This window comes from Artemia sp. Qi Xiang Cuo, chromosome 3 (assembly GCF_049724085.1).
Source record: "Artemia sp. Qi Xiang Cuo chromosome 3, ASM4972408v1, whole genome shotgun sequence".
NCBI classification, from domain to species: domain Eukaryota; kingdom Metazoa; phylum Arthropoda; class Branchiopoda; order Anostraca; family Artemiidae; genus Artemia; species Artemia sp. Qi Xiang Cuo.
Genome location: NC_142796.1, coordinates 48446285 through 48459071, shown reverse-complemented (window position 1 = coordinate 48459071; position 12787 = coordinate 48446285). Strand labels below are relative to the sequence as shown.

The 12787-nt window shown below is 36.3% G+C and overlaps 1 protein-coding gene across 2 annotated transcripts in view; it reads right to left on the bottom strand.

Moving 5' to 3' along the window:
* The window catches only part of Polr1H (RNA polymerase I subunit RpI12), a 34423-nt gene that overhangs the window by 20076 nt on the left and 1560 nt on the right, over positions 1-12787 (bottom strand). The window contains exon 1 of one of the 2 annotated variants that reach the window (XM_089086040.1): positions 10906-10978. The exons of the other annotated variant lie outside the window; for it this stretch is intronic. Coding sequence (XP_088942166.1) covers positions 10906-10963 — 58 coding nt within the window. The 5' untranslated portion in view covers positions 10964-10978. Of the gene's footprint in view, positions 1-10905; positions 10979-12787 lie in introns of those variants that run through there. 2 annotated transcript variants of the gene reach the window in all.

Here is a 12787-nt window from a genome sequence, read left to right as displayed (position 1 = left end):
ACTTAGATTCCTTACATTGTTAAAAGATCAAGGGTATAACCCACTAAATAGAGGAAATTTTCTTAAAAGTTTGTATAAAAATTGCTGGAACTTAGATGGCATAAACCCTGAAATAAAATCCAAGACATTGGAAGTTACCGTGCGAGATTATAATGACATAAAAAAAATTGTGCTAAACTTTTTGAAGATGAAAATTTTGGATCCAAAGTATTCCCTGATTTTGACATTATTGCACGTGAACAAAAAATGTTGTAATGCGTCGCACATACAATTAATTTTTAGAGTAATAAAAGTCATAAATAATCCGCTTTCCTTAGCTGAACGATGTCGCAAGTAATTCGTGAAAATACGCATAAGAAAGATATATCGAATACATTGAAAAACCTAGAGCTTCCGAACAATCTATTGGTCTTTGATGTACATAGACACAGATAAGAGTAATGAAAATGACATAGTATTCGAATTGAAGTTCCTAAGCACAAATATAATAAGTCCTAAAATAACCAATTTTAAGGCAATCCACCTGTCGTACACTATTCCCAATATAGAAAGTGAGGAAATGAAAACCTCAATATGATCCAAAATAGAAAAGAATAAAGGAACATTAAGGCTTGCAAAAATAAGAGATGCATTAGATTCCCAGATCCCCCTATTTACTAATGAAGACCAGAGACTAACGTACGTGGATGATGGATACGGATTATTCTCAAAAATTTTTTGGTGGAACATACTACAGACCGTATGTGTCGTATTCGCGATTTCCCTGACCATGAGAACCTTACTAACTTTTAATTATGGAAGAGTTCTGAGACTAAAAAGGCAAAACCCAAAGGAAGAACACGGGGAAACGGCTGAAATGCAGAAGTTAAACCCAAAACCCCATGAAAGCGTATAAGCCATGAAATAGGGAAGGTATTAGAAAACGAGCGGGTATAGATGTCTCCTATCGTCCTTAATATGTCTTGCTCCCTCATTGTAAGTGTCGTTTACGTAAAACCGTGCGGTTACGACGCTGCAACATGCATTTCTGAAACAGCACGGACGTGCGTGAACAATGAAGGCTTGAAATATGTTGTAAACTGAGACCTCAAACTAAATGATGTAGTGTAACTAATGTATAAATGATTATTTTAAATCTGATGTAGAGTTAAATAAGGATTGAAGAAGATTAAGATAAAGTGTGTGTAATAACGTATACTAAGGAAAATAATAATAGACCTTATTAAAAGTAACAATGTCGTTTTTTAAAATCAATACCTGTGCATTAACATTGGCATTTGCTTAATATTGTCTTATAGCGTAACGTTCACCATTAAGTATATGACCAATTATATTGCTTATTATGTATTATGACGACTTGTTTTAAAGAACGTGCGATTATACCACGTTATATTTATTACAGGAAGTGGATTGGAACATTGGAAATTAATTAGTGCATGTACAACCTACTAGCATCTATTTTCATCATACCTCAACCAACGAAGAGTACTCACCATAGACTCCAGGCAATTTTCATCCTAGCTTCGTTTACGAAAATCATAGTTAATTTTTTGATCGCTGTCCCTTGATCACAAACCATATTATATATCAGGTAACAATATCTAATAAATCTCAGTATCCAGGGCATTATCGAACTATATAAACACATCAATCCTGAGAACCCCATCGACCAGTACAAGATATAAGTACATAAATGTCACCCTTGATAATCTTTATGGACCCATGCACCATAAACTGTATAGTTATGATATTTGATGAACCCAAATTATTTACGTGTCGCAGATTCACGCGTTGAATCCCTTTCGACCATTTCTCGGAATCCATCCTATCACCTCTACCAAATGCGAAAAGTTCCTATCTCTGTTATCCCGTAAATGTTACGAGATAATTTCTGAAAAATGGACCTGGAAACCAAACATTGAATTAAAGAAACCAAATCAACCACAGTGACTAACCCCTCAGTGACAATATACACCTCCTACAAGTTGAAGACAATATGTTGAAGAAGTCACTAAAGTTTGATGCCAACCCATTCCAAATCCAAACATCAATTCCCCTGTGATTAACCAAGGAATCACCGCAAAATCTAATGGATGCTAGCCATGCACAAACAATTTTATAAGAGAACTATAATCTCTAAGTGCACAAACGAAGAATTTTATACGAGAATTACATTCTCTATGTACTTTAAAATATCCCAAGAACGCTATGCTGAGAAGAAAGTCAACCCAATCCGGACTGCGTTGATAATAGATGAAGTCCCAAGTCCCAGCAGTCCCAGTGTTCAACCCCTTAACGATAAGGCACCTTATGAACTATCCAAAAACAGCAGATGAGAATGAACTCTGATATCAAAATTCCACATATCAGTACCTGGGAGTATCATTTCCCGTTTGACAATTAGAGAAAGCGTTTCGTCCAAGATGAACATAACCATGCTCAAACTGTTCTGTGAAGAAACTATATTGTAAGTGTTTTAAAAATTTTTGCCAAGATGAAAGGAGTGAAGGACCATAATTTACAACGGAAGGATTGAGTACACTAAGAGACACGAAGGTGATGAAATAGGTGGGAATTTACACGTGTCAGATTTTAATAGTTTTAATAAGAAAAAAGTTTTGAAAAACAACTTCGATAACCTATTATCAGAATTATATAACGAACAAACCCAGTGAAAATGTTTTAATGATTATCAGTGAATGTAGTGAACACTTTAAATCGATCATATATATATATATATATATATGTATTGCTATTTACTTAGATAGAGTTAATGTAAAATCAATGTATTTCCCCATTAATTTAGCGTAGATAGGAAGCATAATTATCCTATAGTTAGCAAAATAAAAAAAACTTGTAAAAGGTGAATTTTCAAAAAATCTTAGAGTAAAAGTAGAACAGCCCCAACCTTGTTGGAAATGTAAAAGTCATCAGCATTAGATGTAAAAAAAAATCTTTAGTATAGTAGCTAGGCTAGAACCATAGATAATCTTAGTCCGGTAGATGAACTTTAGAAAGCGATAAATAATAAAATAAGGAAAGTAATAGAGAAAAATTTTAGCACTCCTGATTAAGCTTATATAAGAGTATAAAATAATATAATGTCAATTAAAATTACGTAGGACCAAAAGTGAATAAATAGCGAGTATTTCAAAAACCCAAGGGCCAGCAATTCCTAATGACGGGACGTCATTAAATAATGGGAAGGGTAATATGTACCGTGAGTAATATGTGATATGTTTAAAATGCAAAAAAAATCAAAATTCTTTCCTCCTAAGAATAATTCTGACATAAATTAAGCTTCCTCTAATTAAGTTTAAATCTCGTTTCAAAAAGAAAAGTTCTTAATCAGCAAAAAGAGAAACTGCGTTTTAGCCTCATCCAAACAACGACGCTAATCGGGAGACGGTTTTGAATTTCGCGAAGATGCTTGGAAATAAAAAAATCACTAGATACAAAGTTCACAAGAAGTTTAAGTTATAATAGCAGCATGAATGTTTTATCATCAAAAATACTGAAAACAAATGATTGGATGAACAGTTAGCGTAAGGAAGTGAGTTTGCAAACATTATTATAAGAAAGCGGGTCCTTCCCAAGAGTTGAGCCAATCGTGAAATAGCTGTTAGGGCGCAGAACCAGGACTAGTTTGATATAGTGAAGAAAAGTGTTTTTCGAGGCATTCATTTGCCAGAACCATCATTATGCAGTCATTGTAGAGATTTGGTCATTATTATCTCTGCCCCTATCGTCGTCAATTGAAGTAATGCACTGTAGTACATCTAAAATTGAAGTCTCAATAAAACTATTAATTTTCTGTTTGTGTTTGTTCTTATTATATGCCTGGGTCTCATCGCATAGTAGATATCTATTTCAAATGTACTCCATTGGTAACGCTCCCAGGAATCTGATTTCTACATAACATTAGAGGTAATTGACAAGGAGATAACTCGAGGAAGCGAAGTTACACTCCTGGATTTATAGTTGGAGAATTTCTAACCCACCATAATTACGCATTTTATTTTCTCGCGTTCAGCGAGTGGCGCGGTCCCCCAGTTATCTATTCCCCCCATTGCAGTCGGTGCAGCCCTTAACGGCACGAGATAAGCTATAACGGCTCATAGGATGCGATCGTGAAATTCCCCGGCAGAACTTACCTTAAAAAAATTCCCCGGCGGAATCTTTTGATTTTCTTATTATTTTTATAGCTTACTTAGCTTAAGAAAAATTCACCCGGCAGAACACTTTTTACTTCTTCCTAGTTGTGCGTTATAGTCTCTGCATACATGCTTTCATCATCCAAGTCACTTAGATGGAACTGGCGACTATCTATGCTGTCATAATTCAAAACTTATAATTAGCCTTCTTAGTTGTCTTAGCCTTCTTACTTTTCACTTGTTTCTTCTCTTTGGCATTTTTTGTTTGTTTCATTAATTGGCTTTCTATAGATGCATCAGTAGCAGCAATACAATTGATCTTTATGAGGTTGCTAGTATTTTTCTGACACTAAAAGTGGGGGAAAGGGAAATCTTTTTGAGAAAGATATTTATATTTGGACAAATAAACATTTCTCCTGTTATTTCTGAACATACATAGCAAGATGAGCCTAGTTGAGACATATCCTTGTTTTCAGGAGGATTGAAATTTTGAGAAGCTGGTTCTACACGATCCAAGACATTCAAGCTCAGAATTTGTCATTCAAAAAAATGCCATGGCTGAAGGGATAGACTTCAGAAACCCTAAACCCAGACTGAATGTTTTGTGATGTGAATACCAGTACTGCCAAGAATCTATCCAATATTAAAAACTTTGAAGAGTTGACTAGGACAGTCAAGTATCCCACATCAGCAGCTCAACCGTATTGAGCTTTTACTACTTCAAAAACAGATCTGCCCTGGGGCTGTAGATTGCAGCTTGTGTGCAATGGGAATTTAGAGATCACAATCCCACTTGATCTACCATATTCTTGTTATCATAGACTAATATGCCTCACACGATAGTCCATGTTCAATAAGGTCTTTGACCCAAGACTGCATTGTATGCTTTTGAAAGTGATTTAGAAACTCAGTAGTTTTCAATATAAGCAGCACCTTCAGTGCTAGAAGAGACACCAGAGACCATACATTATTTGAAATAAACAAGCTGAAAGGCTGTAAGGGGGTAACACCAGCAGATAAGGCAATATCTAGAGGAAGGAGGGGTACCAGCTTTGAACCCCCCCCTCCCTAAAAAAATGTCCAACTTGTAAAAAAAAAATGCAAGTAAACAAATTTTCGATGTGTTTATAAAATTTTTTTTGTAACCCTCCCCCCCTGCACGAAAATCCTGGATACAGCCTTGCCAGTAGAACTTACAGCACGATGTAATTTTCCAAGTTCACCCATCTTAAATGATGCCAGATGACAGGGCTACATGTTACTTATGGAGTTATCACTTTCTTAGATCTAACCACAATTGTAATGCCAGTTTGGTCTGCTTTCCATATAGCATGGGCTTCAAATTCGTCCTTTTCCAACACTGCTGAGTAGTTTTAAAATATTCATTAACTGCTGTTTGATTGAATGCTTTTTGCCCAAGTGATACTTTTAGCCTGAAGAACACAGATATACACACCAAGGTTTCTCTTAAGGAATGAAGTAGACCAATCCCTTCATTATTTTTCCAGCTGTCCACAATCTTTATCTTGTTCATTTTTGCATACTAATAGGCCAGAATACAGCACTGTTTTGGGATGAGTCCAAAGTGCAGCTTCCTAGCTTTTGTGAGATAATTAATCAGACGTATTTCTTTGATAGCACTGAACATTTTTTTTAATGCCTTTACCAGCTTTGAATACCACTGGCTTCTTAGTCTAGACTTCATCTAAGAACATTTCCTTCCATAGTTTACCCCCCCCCCTTATCAGGCTTGCTTGAGAAATGTTGCATTGGTTTGAAATTTTCTTGGCCCCCCTGATGGAGCAAATTTTGCAGCAAGTGGGCTTCATGAATGCTCTGTCAATAATACCTTGGTCATTAGTGTCCATAATAGTTCTAGTTTTGTCCATAATCAAAAGTAGGACTTAATTATGTCCAACCCATATTGTTCGATTCCAAATTAGAATTATCATAGCCTAAACATCACTCTGTTGAACCTAGCTGATAAGCTATCTGTAACTAAATACTACTTGCTGTCAATTTTAATTAGGTGAAAAGTGTACTGTTTTTATGATAGTTATTTATTAAGCCAACCAACCTGCAACAAAAACTACATAAGCAAGCAGAAGCACAAGCATAAGATACTACATGTCCTTTATTTCACAGGTAATAATGTGACACACTAACAGTAACAAAAAAAACATTAACAATTTAATTTAAATGTCCATTAACTTCCTTGGTTTTAACCACTCTGTAAGTTTTTGTCACATAGGGTTGTAGGAAACTGTTTCCATTTCCGTTATTACTGTCCATTGGAGGAGGGGATGTTGGAGCTCTCAGGGTTCTGTAAGAGCTGCCTTGGCAATTTTGCCCAGTGCTACAGTTCACTGGAATCTTTGGGACAGCATTTTTTGGAAAAGACGGCAGGGTCCAAGATAGGTGAACTTCCAGTGGCAGCTCTATACCACATGTAAATACTGAAGGCTGTAAGGAAAAGTCTCCAGCAAAGGACTGTGGTTTCGAATGGACCTGATTCCTATGATAAATCTACCATTTTCAGCCTGGATAAGATAAGATCTTGGGTCATGCACAACATTACTGCACTTTTTGTCCAATGTGCAACTTCCTTTGATAGCTTGAGCCAGATAGGTTGGTTGTCTTTCAACTCCATTAGGTTCTTAGAAGCCTTATTATACGAGTAGTTCTGCTTCAGTGTTTGTTGTTGTCTGGCTCTTGCTGCGCAGAACTTTGTCTTTGGAATAGTCTTTGGCTACAATTGCTGGTGAGTGTAGGGGAGGATGACCTTAAACTTCTACCCATAAGGAGCTGTGCAAGGAATGCGACTCCATTTATTGGAATATTCCGGTATTACAACAGACCAAGGAAGGAGTCTGTGTTGGACTCCATTGGTTTTAACATGATCCTGCTGGCTAAATTCACAGCCTTTGCAGTATGGTCATTGGACAATGGAAAATTCAGACTTGAAGTCACATGCTGGATACCCAATTTCTTGAAAAAGGACTGAAATTCTTCGGATGTAAACTGTGGTCCATTGTCAGACTGTATTTTCTCTGGAATGCCATTTCTATTGAAATGAGCCTTGAGTTTCTTCATGGCTTCTGTAGACGTCACCGGTTCAACTAAATCAATTTCTATGAGACAATTATAATAGCAACTGGTTACCAAGTCATCTCTCTTCCTTCGATCTACAAAAATCAAGACCCACATATTCCCAAGGATACTGTGGGATTGGCGTCAATATCAGTGGTTCTTTCCGATTGTCTCTGGAAAATTTCCTGCAAGTTTAGCAGTTTTGGATCAAAACTTCAATAGCTGAATTAATATTTGACCAGTGAATGGCACTTCTGGCTCTTTGCTTGCTTTTCTCCATCCCTAGGTGCGCAACATGCAATTGCTGCAGTATATCCCTTTGCAATGTTCCAGGGATGGCAACTCTGCTTCCTTTCAAAGAGATACCATCAATGCTGGACAACTCCTCCCAAACATTCCAATAAGGTTGTATGGCAGCAGAACATTGGTGCGGGTGATTTGGCCATCCTTTTTGTATGATTGAGGTAAGTTCTATCATAACTGAGTCTCTTCTATTCAGTTCACAGATAATCCTCATTTTCTTATCACTGACAGGGATACTTCTCACAATGGAGCGGAAATGGAATTCAATATCCATTGAGAATTCTTTGTCAAAGTGTGGTGGATGAAGCCTTGACAGCATATCAGCAACAGGCAAATCCTTCCCCTAGCATACTGAACCGCAACGTTGTATGGCTGTAACTATAGCATCATTCTTTGGAGCCTAGGAGGGGCGTGACACCGTGGTTTTGACAATATAGCCTTTAATGGCTTATGATCTGTATGTGCAACAATTCTCCTCCCATAGATGAATTGGTTGAATTTTCTACAGCCATAGACAATGGCATATAGCTCTTTCTCAGTTTGGGAATAATTTTGTCCCGTTGATGTTAGAGCTCTTGATCCAAAAGCAACAATTTTCCCACCAATGCTTAATACTTCTCCAAAACCATGTTTGGAAGTGTCAGTTTTCAGCTCTGCAGATTTTCCCTTAGTGTTGAAAGTTGCTGGGCTACTACAAATCAAAGTTTTGATCTTACCCATTGTGGCTGTGTGCTTGTTGGTCCACTCAAAGACATTTTGTTTTCCTAGCTCCCTGAGTGGAAAGTTTAAGGATGATAAGTTTGGAATGTATTTTGACAGAAAGTTGGTCATTCTAAGGAATGTGGCCAGTTTGTCATTGTTTGCTGGCTGTGGCATCTCACTTATGGCTTCAACTTTGGAAGGGTTTGGTTTGATGCCATCTACAGTAAACAAATGTCCAAATTGTGTTATACTTGTAGATCCAAATGTGCGTTTTCGGGATTAAACTTGACCCCAATTTCTCTAGCCTTCTGTAAAAATTCCTTTAAATTCTCGTCATATTCTTTATCTTTCCCAGATACAAAGATATAGTAGTAGTAGTAGTATGATGGCACTAGACCCTTAAGGTCCAAACCGGCAGTGCTGATCTCCGTTCCCTTGCTCTTCAGTCAGGAGGAGCAATGGGGGGCTGGGGGCCACCCATCCTGCGCTTTTGCATATCCTTCTAGTTTATCCTTCAGAGATATTTCCAGGTGCTCAATTAGAGCTTGTTCGACTCTGGCTAAGCTTACAGAGTCACGCCACTGACCCGCGTCCCAAACCAAATAACTGGCCATGGATACAAGGATATCATCAACAATGACACCTACACCTTTCAATTCATTAAAGATCTCTTCCATCTTTTGCTGGAATTTGTCTTGTGTGCATATTATACCAAATAGCATTTTTTTTGTGTCTGTACAGACCAAATGGAGTGTTGAAGATTGTGAAAAGTGATAATTCCTTGATTAATGCCAACATCCAATACCCAGATGTTGCATTAAGCTTTGAGAACTTATTGTGACCATGAGTTTTGGCGGCAATATCTTCAAAAGTTGGCATTGGGTAGTAGGGCCTTTGTATTAATTTATTAAGTTCTCTGGGGTCCAATTATAAATTTAACAATCCATCTGGCTTTTCCACTGCTATAATTGACTTAACCCACTTAGTTGGAGCTACCACTTTTTCAATGATGTCTAAGCTTTCCAGGTGGTCAAGTTTGCTTTCAACCATGTCATGTAGGGAAAAAGGGATTCTGTGCACAGGATTTACAGAAGGAATTGCATTCTCCTTTACATGAATTTCTACTTTACCTGGGAGTTTCCCTATCCCAGTAAAGACATCACCAAATTCTTTGTGAATTTGGGTCTCCTGATTACCCTTCTTGTTAGATAAGGTTGAGATAGATGTGGCAACTTTCACAAGTCTCATTTCTACACATGCTTGGTACCCTAGTACTGGGTTTGATTGTGTATCTACAACAAAGAAGCTATAATTTTTGTTGCTGTTTCCATTTTGTCTAAAATTTAGAAAGCAGACTCCAGCAATTAGAATGTGCATTCCTCCATAAACTACAAGGATCTTGTTTGTCTTGTTCAGTTGTGGTCTGGGTTTAAGCCTCTCATAGACAGATTCTGGTATAACATTCAGTCCCTGTATATGCCATGTATTGTTTTTTTATGATTATTTATTAAGCCAACTGACCTACAACAAAAAATACATAAGCAAGCAGAAGCACAAGCATAAAACACTACAAAAACCAAACCGTCCTGCAGTGTATGGGATTGAGGTGTTCATGTTACCCAAGTGTCCATATTGCCCCAGTCTCCTCCATAGCCACTTCTGTGAAAATGGCATGCCATGAAGGCTTTTGTTATTGTGTTTCCTTTGGAAGAGCCCATAGAATAGTGTTACCAAGGAATTACTAGTCAATTCTATCTGCAATAAGCACAGAATAATACATTTCTTGTGCTTTCTATTTTGGTAACTGATGAGTTTTCTCAATAACTTAGCTAAGCAGAACATGAACAGACCAGTTGATGCATCTATCTATGCCCTTTCTAAATAAACAAATTGTTTCCTTCACAAATCCATTTGAGCTCTTAAAGGTGAAATCTTGCTGCCTATTTTTACCCATAGAATTGGGTTAAAAAAAAAGTGGCTAAAAATCCAACATTTGACAGTATGCCAGTTATTCAAAAGTCATACACCCTATAGGTGTTGATTTATTACAATTTAATTGGACAAAATTGATGCTGCAGTGAGTTGTCAGTAGTAGTAGTAGTAGTAGTAATCCAAAAAACTTAACAATCAATAAATCTTTGAAAAATTTAAACATTTCCCCAAATCCCAATAAAAAGGTGCATTTTCTGGGCAATGACCTTTGTTGCAACATTACAATAGCAAATGGAAAAAAATTGAGCCAAAAATTACAGATTGCTTTCCTTTTCCAAAAATGGCAGAAAATAAATTACATGATGCTTCAACTGTAAACATAAAAGCAAAATGATAACATTAAAAAAAATGAAACTAAAGTAAAGCTTGAAAAAGGGAAACATAGAAACCACAGTAGACAGAACATACCCAGTAAGCTTATCGCAGATTATTTCTGGTCTTCGTGAACAAAAAGCGTCTCCCACTTATTTATACAACGATGAGAATGCAGGTTAGTCTGTTTCCGTTTGTTTCAATGCACTTTGATGGAAACAGACTAACCTGCATTCTCATCGTTGTAGAAATAAGTGGGAGGAGCTTTTTGTTCACGAAGACCGGGTTTTTATAATGGGTGAGATAGAGAATGATCATACTGCTAATTATATAAACCTTGATAGAAACATACCTTTGGTGACACAGTTAAAAATTCTTGGAGACTGAAAACAGCCAATGATCCTCCTCATCTGAATCCTTCCTTCTGTCAACTTCAACCTCCATTAGTACACAGAAAATACACCCTTTAATATAGACCTTAGAAAAACAGTTGAAATTTTAGATGGTGGTCTATAAACTATTACACAATTGTAAATAATTGATTTACAATCAATGGTTGGTTTTTAACCCTTTATTTTAATACATTTCTAGTGTAAAAACAAAGGAACATGCAGTGGTGTCAATTAGGGAGGGGCCCCCTAGATTTGGAAAAATACTTTTTTAGGAGGGACATGGTGGTGTTTTCAGAGTTATCATTGAAAAATACCTTTTTTGGTATTTTCATTGAGAAAACTGAAAAAAAAAAACTATTGTCTGCAAAGTCTACATTTCAAATCTGATTATCATGTGGGGTATTATGTGACTACCAATTGCAATATTTCATAATATGCAGAAAATGTAGTAAACACATTTTTAAACTGTTTTCACCATCTTTTACCCATGATTCATGCTTAGTTAATCAAAGTGTTATAAACCCCTTTTTTATTTGTAGGCTATTTGGTGCTTTTGTAAATAAATAAAAAATAACAAGTATATGATAAGAGAGATGTGGCTGAATGCAGCTTTTTAAATATTTAAAGCTGTTAGGGTAACATTTCTTAGGTTTAAATGCAGAAAAAAATTGCTAATATGATTTAAACTCCCAAATAAACTCCCAAAAAATTCTCTGTCTACAAATACCCAGCCCAGTCTTGATGCAACCTATTGCCCAAAATACTTGATAACTTCAATTCAAAATCAACGGACCGTTGATTTATCTACAAACAGATGTCCAAAAGCAGGCACTGTTCAAGTGCTGATGTATTACTCTAGACACAAGGTTACAAAAGGGATAAATTAGACTGTTAATTAAATTGATGAAACTTTACATGAAGGGGCATTACCTTTTTTTGGTACTTACATGTTAGCCCAACAACACTCAAAAATTTTGCTGCTAAAAACAGGGTTACTATACTGTATACAGAAACAATTAGCTTAGGTTCACTGAAAAAACTATATTGAAGCTATGTTTATATTTAATACATAGAGATGTTATTTTGGTTGGGTTAGGTATTTAATATAATGTGTTCTGTGTGGTCCCCTTTACAAAATTGTTTGTAGTAGTTTCCATAGTTTTGTTACTAATGTATTATTTTTTTTACCTTATTTTAGGATATTTCATTAGGCTATTATTAACCTTACTTCATTTCTTGAGTGTTGTTGGGCTAACATGTAATTACCCCTTTTTTACAACATTACACAAGTTAGTTGGTTCAATTTACAGGTAAACAGGTTGAAACAAGAGAGATACATTGGGAGAATACACTAGAAAGCGGGGGGGGGGAGGGTAAAGCATTGTTGGTTGCATGCAAAATGTGTTAGCTAATTACTCTTCATATTATGAAGTATGAATTGTTTCCTTAACAGGTTTCCTTCTCTTCAAGTCCTTCTCTACACATATATAATTGATTTTGTCTGTACTGACTCAATTTGGGCTATATGTTTGCCCATTAGGGGTGAGGGTAAAGTATAATAGAAAGAGCTTACAAATGTGTTAACTACAATTTCTCTATACATTATGAAGTAAGAATTGTTTTCTTTAAGATGTTTCCTTCTGAAGATCCCAAACTGTGCATTCATACCTGATTAGTTTCTCTGGACCTATAGTTGAAAATGAAATATTCAAGTTTTCAGTTAGGCTATCTAGGCCATTAGTTTTTCTGCTGCTCATCTTGACTGAGTATTATAACCCATAGATAGGCCTATATGTTGTTCTTTGACCTTCTCCTAAGTAAACTAGCCTAAATACAACTTGC